The 16,695-nt window shown below is 49.7% G+C and overlaps 2 protein-coding genes across 2 annotated transcripts; both read right to left on the reverse strand.

The window, feature by feature from the left end:
- Positions 1–1,832: 1,832 nt before the first annotated feature.
- EPUS_08744 (uncharacterized protein) lies at positions 1,833–8,856 on the reverse strand (the record flags this gene model as incomplete). Its single annotated transcript, XM_007803553.1, has 5 exons — positions 1,833–5,450; positions 5,504–5,802; positions 6,419–8,305; positions 8,361–8,461; positions 8,729–8,856. The coding sequence occupies 5 exons, from the start codon at positions 8,854–8,856 to the stop codon at positions 1,833–1,835; spliced, it is 6,033 nt and encodes a 2,010-aa protein (XP_007801744.1).
- Positions 8,857–9,887: 1,031 nt separating this feature from the next.
- Positions 9,888–15,687, reverse strand: EPUS_08745 (uncharacterized protein; the record flags this gene model as incomplete). Its single annotated transcript, XM_007803554.1, has 4 exons — positions 9,888–9,919; positions 9,983–15,279; positions 15,331–15,519; positions 15,575–15,687. 4 exons carry the CDS (start codon positions 15,685–15,687, stop codon positions 9,888–9,890), a joined length of 5,631 nt encoding a protein of 1,876 aa, XP_007801745.1.
- Between the last annotated feature and the right edge of the window lie 1,008 nt (positions 15,688–16,695).

Below are 16,695 nucleotides of genomic sequence, written 5' to 3' on the forward strand. Positions count from 1 at the left end.
ATGGTAAGCACTCTCTAGTCGTATCGCACCTCATCCGACGGCAAATTCCAGACAATCCCGGCAATATGCAAATGTTCTCACAACAAGCACTAGACTTCTACCAAGTCATGCTGCCGGGAACGACGTTCACATGCTTGTATTCATTCTCGATATAAGACGTTGCACGGAATGTTGTACGGTATTGTAGGTGTTGCTGGCCATAGGTGGCGCATCCAAATCCAGGAGATGCTTGCGAAATAGCAATGCCAAAAGTTGAGGATTGGCCTAGGACGTCATAGTTGTTCTTCGAACGGCCACAGCGCAGTTGGAGGGGGCGCTCCAATCCATCAAGCAGTAGTGGATGTCAGCGTCTCCTCGAAATTGAGTAACGGCTGGATTCATGGCTTCCAGGGATAGCGCCGGGTGGAATGGTCATATGCCTAGCGGGCATACAAGAATCCAAGCAAGACGAGAATTTGCATTGGCTGACCATCCGGCTGGATCATCACACGCTATAAGAAGAGATGACCTCTATAATGCCATGGAACCCACAGTCGGAGACTCTGGACAGAGCAGGGGCTCAATAAGGCGTACAATTGATGGCATAAACCTGATTGATGTCCTAATGTCGACTTCTTCCCGGCGGTGATGGAAGACGCACGAAAACGAAGATTGAACGCGGAAGGCTTCATTCCGCGAAATATAGTTCTGAATCCATGAGCCCAAGGCGATAATGAAATGGCATTCTGATGATGAAGAATATCTTTCGAGGGGGAGATGCTGTTGAAGGCCAGTGGCTGGATTGTTGCTGAGCACTTATGCATGCACTGCCATCGAATTCCGAGTCACTTGACTAGTCCGCCATTAGCTGGAAGTGGAGTCACAATGAAAGCCGCAGTGACGCGCTGTTGGCGAACTCCTCAATATATGTTTAGTATATGCACTATGAGCTGCCACATAGTGTTCAAGGCAGGACATGCAACCAGGAGAGTTCCGCCCATCTCCACCCCCTGGGTCTTCTAGCATGTTCCCTCCGCTGGATAATACGTTGTCTTGCACGGGTATTGTGCCCAGTGCTGTCATTGTCCAAAGAAGGCGGAAAGTGGTCATTGTGTGTTTGTACAAGGTGCGACGTCTCGGCGATCGGAAAAGTTTGTCTCTATTCGGATGCTGCAAGATACTGGCTGCATGTAGTCCGATCAAGGACTAATACGAATAAACAAGGTAGACGTTGCCATGGTGCCTTTCACAATGCTATCTGAGCCAGTGTGCAGTATTGCCTCAAAAAGAGAACGGGGACAAAGATCAACTTGATATGAGAATTATTTCTGGACAAGCAGGGTCTAAACGCAGACCATCGGAGGCATAAGAGGAACGTGGTGAAATGCGGAGTGATGTGTTTGTCGTCTCAGGGTCAGGCAGATGAGGTTTGAATAAGCACACAAAATGCTTGGCAGATGTTAGTCAGCTTACCCCCTCCTCTCAGCGCTTACTACGTACAACAAAGCAGGATGCAATGAAACAGGAAGACCTTATCATCCATACCATTCTTGCAAGAGAGTGGTCTACAGAATGCGTCAAACAACAACAAAGGATTCTGAATTGCCGTTATCCGGCTTTCTCCTACTAGGCTCAAGGATGACTCTCCGTATGGGGTAGGCCAAATTCCGTGGTTCAATTGGGTATATTACAGGAATATGTCTTTAAGACACAACACTTGATGTGCCTGATTCGACCCATGCTACATGATCTTATAGTCTCCCACACTTCCAACGCCTGATGCGCTGAAACAAGGTGCATTGTGTATGAGAAGTCCCAAAAATGCCGGCGCTATGCAACCAAACACGCCCTATTCAAGGTGATGAATCCACAATTTCCACCACATCCGCCACCTCACTATGGGGTGTTGTCACACAAGGCTTAGACCCCTTGGCTGGATGTCCTGTAGTCATACTATCCTTTCGCCGCTGGCCACGAACCGCGTACCGCACCAGGTCGTCTTTCCACTCCGCCCACTTTTCATATTCCTCTCTTTGCTGTGAGGCAAGGTACATTGGTGTTGTTCTAACAGGCCGCCATGAGCTCTGCTTATCTCCAGTATTGGTCTCAGAGGGGTCTTGCAGTCGCAGTGGTTTCAATGCCGACGACACATCCAACAGCCTCTTCAAAACTTGTTTCGCCTCCGCCGCAACGGCAGCACCACGTCCGTTCTTGATTCCTTCAAGTCTTGGCAAAGGATTGGTTTCGAGCCATACATGGCCAGTGGTGACTAGTGAAGGTGGCGAGACTGGGTACAGCAAACGATGGTTTTCGGCTTTCAGGAAACGCACAGCAGATTGTAGATCTGCAATCTCTTCCCGGCACTGTTCGATGTCGATTGAAAGCTGCTGGGATGCGCTTTCATCGAGTGATGCCAACTGGGCAGACGCCCCAGAATCTCCAATCTGAGTCAGCATCGTGAGCCTTGCGCTTGCTTCTTCGTACTCCTGCTCCAGAGCCTGTTTCTCTCTCATGAGACCTTTCAGCTCGGACACAGCTTTATCTCGCTCCGCAATTGCTCCCGTAAGTTCCTTTTCCAGCTTCTGCAAAGCTATAGTGTGGTCCTTTGCTCCTTTGCTCCTCGCTTCAAGTAATTGAAGTTTTAAAGTTTGCTCTTCGATTGCCTTGTCTTTGGCAGTCAAGGCGGCATTATGTTCGCGTGCTGCAGATTTAAGCTTCCGCAGCTCCTCTGCTGTTTGTCCATCAACGACTTTTTGCTCTTTAAGCGTCCTCGCGCGCACCGTCCATGGAGCTGGGTGGCGCTCAAATTCCAGAAAGTTCGACAGATTCGACACGACATTGAGTAGCCCTTCGAGCTTAGAGTGGAATGCATTCAGCATATCGCCAAGGATCTCCAACGTGGAAGCCGTTTTGGAAGACTTGTACGAAGATTGCTTGAGCCAACCAGTGGCAGCTTCCTGCATGCTTTCCAAGACGTTATCCAGCCTAGTCAGTTCATTACCAACCACATCTGCGCTAAACTTTTGTTGCACCTCCTGCCCAAGGGTACGTACGAACTCTGATAGCTCCTTTCCGACAGCTTCTGCTGCTTGAAAAAGTGTCAGATGCGGCTCACCCAATGTCATTGAACGTTCTCTACGTTCCTGAATGGCGTGGAGCACTTTTGCTGCGACGGCTTGGCTTGTGTGGGTCTGACCGATAAAATTTTGAATCTTTCGACTTAATTGAGAGACATCTTCATCCCCTTCGCGTAGGACGGTCTTGCTTCGGATGGATTCCTCGAGCAGACCTAATTCAAGACCAATAGAATCAGAGTAGACTTGGACCATCTCTGACCAGCTAGTTACCATGTCGGCATACGTCTCTGGCTTGCAAGGTACGGTTTTTTCTGCCAGGTCGGACAGCAGAGCGATCACTCGCTGCAAATCTTGCGCGCAACGAGCAATATCAATCTCTTGGCTCTTGGTAGCATCAACCCACGTATTGATAGCTCGCTCGACTGGTTCAAGTTCATCGAGTGCAGCGTCAAACTTGCAGAAGTCCTCAACAGTGCAGCCCATACCAAAATGGTGACACCGGGAACAGCACAATGAAACCCATTGCAGCTTCTCCATCAGATCGTAGAGCGCATACGGGTCACCCTGTGTGGTTTCCGGTGAGTGGCCCATGTTCTCCTCCATGGAGCTTCGGAGCAGCTGGGCCTTTGAAGCTATTCTTTTGAAACGGAGGAGAGCGAGGATTTGACCTCTTTCTTCTTTGAATGTTTCCGGGACGAAGTGCTGGATGATTGCTAAGTGTAAAGCAGTATCTTCAGCATTCACTTGAGTCAATTCAGACTCGAGCTTTTTGAGTTGTGTCTTGGCAGCAGTACTTTGTAAGCGCAGATTGAGGTTCATCATGGCTCGTGATTTTGCTTCTAGCTCGTTGGTTTCGCTCTCGGTGATTTGTTTGTCGACTCGTAGCTCTTCAAGATCGCTTTGAAGACCATCTAGCACCTCTTTGAATCTGAGAAGAGTGTATTCAAGATCATCGATTACCTTGGCTTGATCCTTCATTTTTTGATCGCGTTCCAGAACGGATGCTCGCGCCTCGTCAAGGTCCTCTTGTAACAGCTTCTCTGTTTCATCCTGAGCCTCCTGGAGCTGCTTCGAGACATCCGCGTCCTCCTTCAACGCCATAATGTTCTTTGAGAGCACACCGACCTGTTCTATCAAAGTGTCTTTTTCCTCAGTGAGTTGTGCAACAACCAGCTCTTGGTCTTCGGCCGCATCGAGATTCTGTTTAAGTGTCTGGACAGCGGTTTGAGAGGCTGTCAAATCGGACTTCGTCTTTTCATGTTCTGATTTTAGCGTTTCAAAGGCGCTCAGATCGTTCTCAAGCTCTTTCACATGATTCCGCAGACCTGTTTCTGACTCTTGCGTCATGTCGCGAAGTGCCAGGAGAGCATCTCGAAGCCGCTGGTTCTCCTTTTCCATTTGAAGCCATCCTGCGCTAGACCTCTCCTCCGAAGTCATGCCAGATGTTAGCTCTTTGTTTTCATCACGCATAACCTCGACTTCGAGATTCAGCTCTTCACATCTATCTTTCAACATTTCCAACTCAGCGGTTGCAGCTTCCAATCGCTCTTCGACCATCTCTTTATCCAGTATCGCCATTTCTACTTCAGTACCACGCTCTGCGTCAGCTTTTTCGATCTCCTCTACTCTTTTTTCCGAGTCTGCCAGCTGCCTGCGCCATTCTGTAATCTCTTGTGACTGAGTCTGGCACTTTCGCTGCAGCCTTTGCATGGTACTTTCGAACTTGTCTCTTTCCGCCTTTAGAGTATCTAAAGCCTTGATCCTGTCTCGGTCCTCCATTCGCTTCTTTTCCATAATTTTGTACTTGACTTTCATCTGCTCGAGTTCCTTCTGGAGGGCGGGAGAGTTATCCAGCTTTGCTCGAGCAGTCCCCAGGCCGTTGGTCTGGAGCTGCGGACTTGGAGCCTCCACGCCTTCATCTGGAGGAACGTTAGAGGGAGGCTCGGCAGCAGCAGGCTTCTGGACACTCTCAACATGAATGCCTCTGCTCTTCTCCACTTCTGGAAGCTGCTCTTCGTCCTCTTCTCCCTCGTCAATGGATGGTGACATCGGCGTCTCTTCACTTGCCAGGCTCCTTGTTTGCGACTGTTCTCGGCCAGTCGAAAGACCCTGCCGGTGACTTGCTATAGAAAGTCGCGCGCCGAGACGAGAAGGACGAGCAGAAGGATCGGTTGTCGTAGATTTGTTAAGGGCCGTACCAAGCGATAGCCGTTGTCGACCTGGCGCAGTTGGAGGTGGCGGAGGTCCCATTGATGGTCGGCCACCAACACTGGGACGGGACCTTGTACTTGAATCAGATGTCCGGGGAGTCGCAGGAGTATTTGTGCGGGGGGATGATCGACTGGAGTTGTCATCATGGATTGGCGTTATTTTCGTAGGAGACTTCGTCGGCGACTGCGCACACGTATTCAGCACGGTTATCCGCTACCACATAGGCTGGGACGTACTCTAAGAGACAACCGGGACCCAGGTACGGAGCGTTGCGACCCTGGTCCCATCATACTCTGCCTCTTCCGTGCTGTCTCCGCAGACATCACCGATTGCCTTGGCCTTGTTGCGGCCTCATGTACAGATTTGTCTGCCCTTTTCCCATTCGTCTCAGAGGGGGGTTGCTCAAGGCTTCTGGTGAGGGTGTCGGGACGAACAAACATGCCCCGCTGTGGTGGGCAGACGAAATATCTCTGGCCTTGGACAGTTCCATCATTCTTACCACTGTCATCGTCGAGCTCGATGCCGATCCAGTTGCCTGTGGAGAAATGTGTGGTTCCAATAAATCGAACTATCCCTTGCCTCCCATCTATATATTGGACTCTTGTCCCGGGAGAGAGTTCGGTCATTTGAAAAGCGAGGGGTGATATGGCACATCTAGCAAGGTCGGGGGTCTATGGGCAGGCTCAGAACGGAGTGTGGATTAGCTAGGTCCTTTGTTTCCTGAGGGGGGTGCTCGATTCGGATGAACGCGTTAAAGTTCGCGAGAATGTGCACGGGCCCACATCGTCACTCGACTACTTACTAGTACAGCGGTCACTCGCCTGTCACTCGTCCGTCCCTTGCAACTCCACATACTAAGCGGATTTCGCAATTTGAACACTCATCTATGAAATCTAAGTTACGCTACAATCACAATCACTGATTATCATTGTTGTCGTTGTTGATGTTACTGTTACTATTATTCTCACAGGTCTGTCGATAGCTCTTGTCGCTGAGCTGGGCATGTGAGAGCTTCTGCTCTCGGATTTGCAACACAGCCTCCTTTCCACACAGGCTGAAGCCACACAGCACACTTCTGACTTTTCCTGCTTTGCACCACTACTCCAACAAAGACTCTCGCAGAGTCTCCATTATCGGAACGTACAGCTCACCTGAACGTATAGCATCATAGATGATGGTCATCATCGAACCGGTTGTTCCTTCACAGCCCGGCCCCTCATCGAAAGGTCCTGCTTGAGGCCCAATGGTCCTTTCACGTTTGAGAAAAGGTATCCCCAAATCATGTCGCACGTAGCTGTAGATGCGTTGACTTGCTTTTCCGAGGAAAGGGGTGGCATGGGGTTGGCAAGCGTAATCCTCGCGAATTTGTAAGAAAAGAGCGAGGGCGACTTCACAGCTTTGATTTGCCCAGACCTTGATGGCTGGAAGGAGTTTTGCGTCTTCCTGCAGAAAGCCGCAAGAGATAGCGACCCCTGTCAATCGAACGAAGATGTGACGGAACCGTTGGCTTGAGTCCATGCCTGTGGAGGTATTCAGTTCCTTCACAAAGTGGCTCCACAACAAGGAGATCAATTCTTCAATATTATGACCCTCAACCACGAATGAGCTCAACCCAGCGGAAATCGACTCACGAAGACTGGATGAGACGGTCAGGAGGTATTGTGTCTGCAAAGCTCTCAAGTCCAACGCTTGACAAAGCGAGTATAGGTAAGCAGCTGACAATTGCGAAAGCACGTCGAGTGCCATGTGGGTGTATCTGGCCGAGATTAGAGCCAACGAATTGATTGACTGGTTTCCGAGCTCCGCATTCAGAACATGTGATCCGACGGGATTGGCAAGGAAGCTGAGTTCTGACATGTAGGCAGCGGTGGCGATGTCAACGCTTTTCATCAAAAAGGATCGACTGGGCTCGTCCGCCACCAAATTTGGTGGAAGACCATTATTGAGAGCCGGATTCACAATTTCGGTGGATTGTGCAAACAGCATGCGTCCGAGGCGTTGTGCGCTCAGTCGAATCTTTTCAACAGCTGATGTAATAGATTGTGCCTGAAAATTACCGCCATGCAAGATCTGCTGCCCTTCTGTATCAATGAGAGGGTTGTCGGTTGTTGAATTGCAGTCGGTCATGATCTGCGAATGTGCCAAACATAGATCCTCAAGCTGAGGTCCTATCCACTGTGTTGAGGTTCGAAGTGCATAACGATCTTGACGCATCATGCCGCTTTCGAAAATCGACGTGCCATGCGAAGTAGCCAGCTTTGAGCCTTTCAAGAAATTCCGAATGTTCTTGCTAGAATCAAGCTGGCCTGGATGTGGTCGGACACTAGCGATGAACTGGTCAAAACTTTCGGCGTTTCCAGTCAACGCCTCAACGCCCATGGCGGTAAGCACTTGAGCCAAAACAGCCAAATGATGCGCATCATGCAAAGCAAGTGCAGCAACACCAGCAGACACGGATGTACCATTGGTGATTGCAAGACCCTCCTTGGGTCCTAGGCATCGTGGAGGCATATCGATTGTCTTCAAAGCCTCATTCGCTGGAAGGAGTCGACGGTCCTGGCCAAATACACCAGTCCATGCTTTAAGGTACGGATTCCCTTGAATGACACCAGCAATATAAGACAGAGGGCTCAGATCTCCTGAAGCAGAGATGGATCCTCGCAAGGGAACAAGAGGGATAATGTCAGTTTTGAGGAGCTTAACAATGTTCCTGAGAAGTTCTAGAGCCACACCAGAATGGCCGGCCGCAAGAGAATTTGATCGTATCAGCATTGAAGCTCTTACCCAGGACTCTGGCATAGATGTGGAAGCAAATGGGTCCTCATTTGGCCGATTTTGGAGGAAGATGTCTGATGCGTGATCGGATCTCCCGTTGATACCATTTGAAATCCCATTGCTCCGGCCACCTAAGATCCCGGCGCGACTTCTTAGACCAGGAGATTGAATTCCATAATGCAGCTGACGAACAATGCTATGCTGGAGGTTCTGGGTATCACTCGATCTTGTATCTGCGTTGCCACCAAAACCAGTGTTGACACCTATTTTTAGTCAGTTTGTTCGTCAAGATGTTCTCTTCGTCTGTGTTGAACCCACCGTAAAGGCAGTCACCTCTCTCTAGGGCGCCGACGAGGAACTTGAAGCTTCTCTCAACAGGAACGTACGTTGACTCGCTAAGGACGACTGGTATGCCATATCTAAGAGAGTAAGTATCAGATTGATCTCACATGTTGACGAGATATGTGAAAGATGACTAATAATGAGGGCACGGAGAGGTACCGGTGCCAATTGACACGAGGCTGGATCTAGCCCATGGGTCACAAGTACTCCGTACAGTGGTCCAATTAGGGACTACAGGCACTACCACCCAGCCCGGTGAGTCCCTGCAGAGTTAGGCACATCAAGCCTAAGAGGCCAAATTATCTGAACAGAGGCTTTCGGAGAAAATCGGACGACTTTCTTACCTCGCAACGGCAACCACCGCAGCCAGATCAAGCGACTTGCCATCAATGATAACCTCTTCTGAATCACCCTGCTCAACAATCTGCATGAGACGATCCCATTGCTGCAGGACCAACGCGCTGTGGCCCATGGTTTCAAACATGCTTCGCAGTGACACTGGTAACTAAAGATCCAAAGAAAACGCAAGACAGTGAGACCTCGAGGTCCAAGAGATGGTCGTCAAGGATGAGCATACCCTTGGAAAGAAAAGCCCAGGTACCGAAAAATCGGTAGCCCTCTACGAGGGAGTGTTCAAGTGGCAGTCTGGTTCTGAACTTTCATTGTAGACGAATAAATAATAGTAAAATTGGATCGTTCCGCCAGCCATCGCTTATATGTATCTGCTTTAATTTAGCCACGCCTTCGGCCCAGGTGAGCGGTGTACGAGTGAGGCACAGTAGCACATTGCCGCATGGTCTTCAAGGAATCTCTACCTTCACCGCGACCATGATCGTGACGACAACGCCGAGTCATTTCCAGTTTGCCCGCATCATCTGCCTGTTTGTCCCGGGAAAGGGCAGAAGCGGGTTTGGAATTATTTGTAGACCGGCCATCAGGACACCTTAGTATGAATTCAAGTTTTGCTTCAATTATGCCGAGTCGATGAGCAAATAGAAAAATTCACATCGAAGTTAAGAAGATTTTCTTACTACCTTGCGCAATCATGCAATTCATCCCTACGCTGTTTCTCAACCCCCCATATATTTGAGCTGAAGGCTACGCACGAGACGGGCACCGCCGATACATCCTCCCCCAGGTCTATCAGTATGTCCTACCGGCATGGTGGAAGGGAGAAGCAGAAGAGGATAGACAGCTCACAAAGAAACGTTGATGCAGTGGATGATACAGGAAGAACAAGGATTTCTTTTTGTCCGGACTAATCATGCCCGGTATGGTACATGATGATATAGCCAAATACTTCGAGGCCTTCAGAATTATTAGAGGTATACACGACAGAAGACAAGAGGTGCTGAATATATTCTTCGGCCTCGACCCCAACCAATAGAGGATAAATGCGAAATCCAATCCGCTCCCCATATGCAAGTGCGGCAACAGATGTCACTTTCAATCCCTCTCTGGACCTGAGAACGCCGTTACAACATCTTCATTCTGAAACCGTCATCAAAGCTGACCAGACAGCACCGCTTCCGTGGCTGCAACCCGAGTTAGCAATCTCCATCATACAAAGGGTTACCAGGAAAGAAGTTGGTACATACCGCTGCTGATATATGCCCTCTTCCCATCAAGGTTCACACCAAATCTCTTCTCCAACTCCATCTTAACACCCTTCTTTGTCACACTCATCAGATCCACCGTCCGCAGGATATCGCGTATCTCATTCAGGAGGGCATCATCCGTCGGCAAGCCTGTCAAATCAGACATCTCCACATCAATCGCGCTCTGCCTTCGACTTAACCCATTTCCCATGAGCATTGCATCGCTAGCGGCAAGGCTGAGTCTTGAGGCATTGTTGTTAGCATAGTGGATTCCACCACCATTAAAGTCAAGCTGAGACATTGCGCGCGGGTTGGGAGAGAAATCCCCCCCGTGGGTTGACGGTGCGGTAGGATGGTAGGATTTAGTGCCGTAGCTGTATCCTGAGACTTCGCTTCTTGCATCATCTCGCTGGGTTTGCGCATCCCACAACTCCGCCTGGTATTCCTCCCACTTCTTCTTCGGTATGGTGTTAGGATCGAATTTGCCTTCGTCAGAAATGACGACCTTCTTTCCTTTCTCTCCTGTCACAATACGCGTGTTACCCCAGCTAAAGTCATCCATATGCCAGAAGGCATACAGAGGAAGACCGAGCGAAAAGACAGGCATAGCTAGGATATAGACAATCATCCAGCCAATCATTTCCCACTTACGGCGGAGAATGAAGATAATGGCTTGTAGACCGTAGATAGCACCAAGCAGAATGAACGCTGTTAGAGGGATAACGTCGGTGCTCAGCGAGATCAGAACTATGAGGTAAGCAATGTATGCAACGGTAACTGGTTGAACAATGGTGGAGAGCAAGTCGAGGAACACAACGAAGCGCATGGAGAAGCAGCAGAATCCGCAAAGTTGCTGAAGAGGGATCAGTTCGATCAGGTTGTGGACGGTACTATTGATCCAGCGGCGACGCTGAGACATGAACACTTTCCAGCTATCAGGAGCAATAGTCCAGGCGTGAGCATTAAAGATATATTTCGTCTTGTATTTGGAGTGGAATTTAAGGAGGAGGGTAGTGAGATATCTGTCCTCGCCAAGATGGAGCAAGTTCTTCATGTGGAGGGTGTCTACGCGGATGTCTGCATAGGCGTCACAGACTTCTCTGCTGACAAACAATGGCTTTCCAGTCTCAGCTGCACGAATCCGGTACATGCTAAAACAGCCAGGAAGACAGGTCACCGAGCCGAAGAGCGACTCGAATGCTTTCGTGAGATTGTGAGATATATAATATTCGTACACTTGGATCATGGTGATCATGGATGATTTCGCGTTGGTGAGTGACGTTTCGCCGCAAATGCCAATGAGTCTTGTATCGTGCAGGAACGCTGAGACCATCCTCGTTGCTGAGTCCGGTGCAACCACTGTGTCGGCGTCAATCTGTAGCATGAATTCGTAGAAGGTCGGATTCACTCCGATGATATTCCGGATTTGGTGGTGCATCTCAAGCTCAAGGGGAGTCATTGGTGCATTGTAGTGGACTCTGTTTAGGAAGCGCATGATGACCATTTGAGAGTCACGCTTGCCCCTGTTACCGGGTCGAGAAACCTCAGATGGCTTGCCAACCTTGACCACCACCAAGAAGGGCACGATGTGACCTTGGACTTCATATAAGCCGGAATATACCTTACCCATGTTGTGCTGTTTCATGCCTTCGCCAAGAGATTCGAAGCTGAGTGGTTCTGGATCCACCGTCTCTGAGACACCCAGGATGTCGAGTACGATACGAGGTGTGGGACGATCATTGCCTTGCCCAATGATCATACCATCGCAGACCACTATGAGCAATTTACGTTTATCATCATACTTCATCCTAGCAGCCGAGTCGATAGCACGTCGAAGGGAATCCTCATCTTCCGTGTACGCGGGCACTTGACAGATGATGAACTTGTCGAGATTTTCAGGCAAGTTCTTCTTCCCGAACTGCAAAGCGGCAAAGAACTTGAATCCGATAACGCTGCACAGTAGAATCGAAATGGCAAGAAGGACATATCTGGCGAATAGACACTGCGCAGAGTTACGTGTGTCTGTCTTACCCACGTAGAACAGGTTGTCGAGACAGAGTTGCATGCGACTGCGAAGAGCTGGGTCCAGGTCAAGAGCAGTCCAGTATTTTGTGATGTCCTGCCCAGCACGTTGACGGAAGAGGTCAACCACAAGCGGATGCATGAAATTGGTGTCGACACCCTGAGGAGGCTCTTCGCCGACCGGAGCAAGTGTTCTCCTACCGCCCCGAAGATAGTCCGTAAAGTCATAAACACGGTCGTTGAGAATAGCAATGGACTGCTGTTTTCCGGCAAGCGTATTGACATACTGGGGCGTGTATCCAATATCACCCTTCTTGTAGTTGGCTTTCAGCATAACCATTTGCTCGAAAAACCAGTCGGGACGAGAATCGTTTTGGAAGTGTCGGAAGTCGTGGTATTTCTTGTTGAGATCGGTCGCGCTGATCACATTGGCAGATCCCGTGACATTGGTTGACGTATAGTCAAGCTGGACTGAAGGATCCACAGACCCGTCTTTGCCTTGACACAAAGCAGAAACTTGAACTGGAAAGAGATCCGTTGCGTCGATGCCAGCGTATCTCCTGAGGGCCGACTGAGGGACAATCGATGGGTAATGAGACGGCATGAAGGCTCCCAGGTCGAAGACCTGTCCTCGAATGGCGATATAAGCACTGTTCTTCCCTTTCCCATCATGGGCTGACAACTCAGCGGCAGAAAAGACATCTTGTCTTGGACAGATCAGCTGCGGAAAAATAACGATGAAGAAGACGACAAATCCGCAACTCAGCCAGATCAGTAGATTGATCGCGAACTTTTCCCGCCATGCAGTACGGATGTCCTTGCGTTTCATGCGTCCTACCCATTTGATTAAGAAGTCGGGAATGTAGAAGGTCAGAAGATAGACCACAGCGAGCCATCGCTTCCGGCTGCCAGAGACCTCAACTTCGTCAACTTCTTGCATTTTGCGCTCGTTGCCCTTCTCAGCCATCTGTTCTCGGGTCTCAAGATTCCGAAACATATCCCCGGAGTTGAAGGCTGAGGCACCAGCTTCTGAACGTGTGTCAAGCTCTTTGCTGCCGAAATAGCCCCCAGCCTTAAGGTCATCACTATAGCCGTAAGGCGCGCCCTCTGTTGAGTGAAGCAAACGCACTTTGGAATCACCAAAACTCTTATCGCCAGGAATACCTGGTGTCTCATCATCATCCGCGTACCCCGGTAGACCCCGGTCTTCCAGATGAGCAATGCTGGCCCAGCATCGTTCACTTAGAAACACGCCAGTGCTGCCAATCTTGGCCTCGTTGGCAGGCCACCTCTTGTCATCGAGGACCAACTGGGCCTTCTCCATCTCGCTGCCAACAATGAGAGAGTTGGCGTCGGCCGTCCCAAGGAATTCGCTGAACGGTATGAAGAAACTGAAATCAGCATTTCGCAATCTTGAGCTGATCTCCGCGATACCAAAGGTCTGTACCTGCGTCCGAACACACTTGCTGTCAAATTGATTTGCTATCCTCCTGTCGTTTGGTTTGAGGCAAAAGACAAAGTAGGAGTTGAGGTTAGGCGCATTGAGAGACTTTATGATGTTATCAAGAGATGACAAGAACTGAGCCGCAGCACCTTGGCTAAAGCCAATCGGATTGCCTCTCCTTCCAGTAACAGATCTTGCTCCAGCATTGCTCGAGGAATCATCCATGTCGTCAGGATCAGACTGTTCGGTAGCAGTTCGGCCACCAAAGCGAGCAGGTCGATCGCCTTTCCGTCTAGCCATACTGGGTTTCCTCAATGGCTTAGAGCTGACTTGTGCTTGCATGATCGCTGTTCGATCTTTCGCGTGTGTGACTGTTTTCAGCGCCTCTTGTCCAAATAGCTGACAGATGAAGTCACTCTTTGACGAATTGATGAGATTCATTAAGTCACCAGACACAATGTCTCCGTTTTCTTCGACAAGACCCGCCACTGGGTAATCCACCTCTCCAGCATAGTGCCTCACAGTGAATGCCGCAGATGTGTTGGTGGTTGCGAAGTTACTGCCAGGCATAATCGCTGTGGCTTGACCCACCGAGATAGCCGGGTTCTTGTTCTCGAAACGTTTTCGAATACTTTCCAAGAATTGGGCATCCGTCCTGCCTCTGCGGGTCTGATCATCCAGTATGCTTAGCAAACCATTCCCATGCTTCAACAGACCTCGCACTGCATCCGAGTTATCAAAGTAGCTTGTCGCTGGCACGCTAACTTCTTCCGCTTCCAGCGTCTCAGCCTTTCGTTCGAAGAAGCTCTGCAGGCAGAAATTATGCAATGCCTCTGTAGCTGTGTTATTCAATAGCTGGTCCAGAGTTGAGCCAGTGGATGCTGATTGGGCGAAACCGGGAAAGTCGATGATTGAGACCGTGTTTGCCACAGATTCCTCCGGAGCACAAAGCCGCTGGTTGATGTTCTCGATTACATATGCGACCAAAAGAGAGTACAGTGTCCTTGCAAGCTCATCCGCATTCCCACGAGCACCGCTAGGATCTAACATCACTGTGACCCGTTCTCGGTGGAGGGTTTTGGTCTTGTAGCCCAGACTAGTTTCCAGATCCTGCGTACTGAGCCCGAGAAAAGCCGCAACAATACCAAGTTCAGCCTTGTTCTTAACCAAAGTGACTGTTTCACCACCTTCATGCGAGTAACCTCCGCTCTCTTCCGCAGCAGTTGTGGTCGATTGGCCGGTCACGAACTCCAGCTGTCCAATGTGGAGGATGGCAGCAAGAATCTGGCATATTTCTGCAATTTCGCTTCTTGGAAACTCGAGCTTCCGAAGAGCAGTTTTAAAATGCTGGAATCCTTCGGTGTCATTGATACCAACCTTCATCTGAGTGGGGTGTCCTAGATATCGCCATCTCTTATGCGCCACGGACGCTGACCTGGCCAAGCCGGTACCGCTTGTCGTCACATTGGTTACGTTGTCGAGACCAAGATGAGTCTTCTCAGCGGCGCTCGTCCCAGCGAGAAGATAGTAAAGCACATGGAAACTTCTCTCGCCAGTTGGCACTGACGCAATCCTGCTCCTCTCCAGACGATGATCCAGCAACTTCCCTCCAATAAGTGTAGGATTGAGGGTGGAAGAGGCGTCGTATTGCAGCTCGAAAAACAGTCCAGCTTTTGAGGCTGTTGGGGTCGTGACTGATTTCGTAGTGGTGAGAGTATCGAAAACGAAGGCAGCAAGTGAAAGTTTCGAGGACAAAGGGGTTGAAGAGAAGGACAAGAACGAAGAAAGAAGGTGAGACCGGATTGTCGTCTTCCCAGCGCCAGATTCACCGCTATACGATTGTTAGCAAAGTCAATTCTCGTGCTCTGCCTAGCACACGTACAAGAACAAGACCGCCTGGTTTTCTGCACGACTACCAAGTCTAGTCCATGCTCTTCTTGCCAAATCTTCAGCCTCGCCCATGGCACTACCCTCTTTGCGGCCATTGGGTCCTTTTGAGGATGTTGTATAGGTGTTGAGGCATATCAAGGCTTGGGATGAGAGCCTTGCAGTGGGCAACGACACATGAAAACTAGCCACCGTTAGTAAAGGTAAAAGTAAGTCAAACTATCATGTAAGAGACAGACCGACTGGCGAGATGGGCCGTGAGGTGCGTATCCGACTGCTGATGCGCAGGCAGTGCTGGCAAAGATGGTTGCATGTGCGCAGGCGCGCTGCCAGTGAGAGAGTTCGAGGTCATGCTGCAATCGAACGACCCAGAGGCCGTTCCACGCGTGCCGGGAGTATAGAAATCAAAAGAATTGATCGTGAGGCCTATAGCACTAGGCTGCGTATTTATCTCAACATTGAGGTTTACCCAACTGTTGTGGACTTTTCCTTCTCGTACGTGACTTCCTTGATCATCACCGAATAGGGGAAAAGGGTATGGACAATGGCGAAGCGACTGGGTCAAGCGAGTGATGACCTTGCAACGAACGTACTGCTACCAGCGAAAGAGAATAGAATGATCAGAAATTAGCATCACAGGAACATGCTGTAAAGAGGATGGAGTTGTAGTATCAAAACATGGCTGCGGCTCTCCCATTACCCGTGTTTGCTTGTGGCAAGGAGAGGGTGGCATTATTAGCTGGCTGGTTCCGAGGCATGCAGTACAAAGTTTTACAATCGTACTAGTAATACCTTACCCAGGTTCTACATAGCATTTCATGCATTTTATGCATTTTCTCGCTAGACTATGGAACAGTTATTTTTCCTGCCCTCAGCATAGCCAACGTTGGAATCGAGATTTGAACGGTCTTTGAGCACATGCTTTACCAACACTCCCATACACTGCTGTCATCTCTCCTTCTCGGCCTGAGAAGCACATTCAAGACAGAACTACACTGTGCAATGGCAGCAACAACAAATAATCAGCAATAATACGTACACCATCCCAACAGCAAGTTAGTGTTTCTTAGCAACAGCGGGAAGGGATGACAACTTGAAAGCTTCTCAGGCCCTTAGCAGATGTGATCCAGTCAAAAGCGTTGAGGAGGGCGGGGATCAACGCCACGTCCAAGTCCAAGAAATTATGCTGCTCAACCCAGCAACGCAATGCGGATGTGCCCCTGAGTCGATTTTTCCAATCCATGGCTTCAGAGCGGCTTGAGAGTCTGATGTTGTAAACTCCAAAGGGAGGATGTTTGAAATAAATGACGAGTGTCTCTTGAAGAGCATCCGCATTTCCATTTGTTGTCGAAGCAAGTCC

This window comes from Endocarpon pusillum (assembly GCF_000464535.1).
Source record: "Endocarpon pusillum Z07020 unplaced genomic scaffold scaffold2425, whole genome shotgun sequence".
NCBI classification, from domain to species: domain Eukaryota; kingdom Fungi; phylum Ascomycota; class Eurotiomycetes; order Verrucariales; family Verrucariaceae; genus Endocarpon; species Endocarpon pusillum.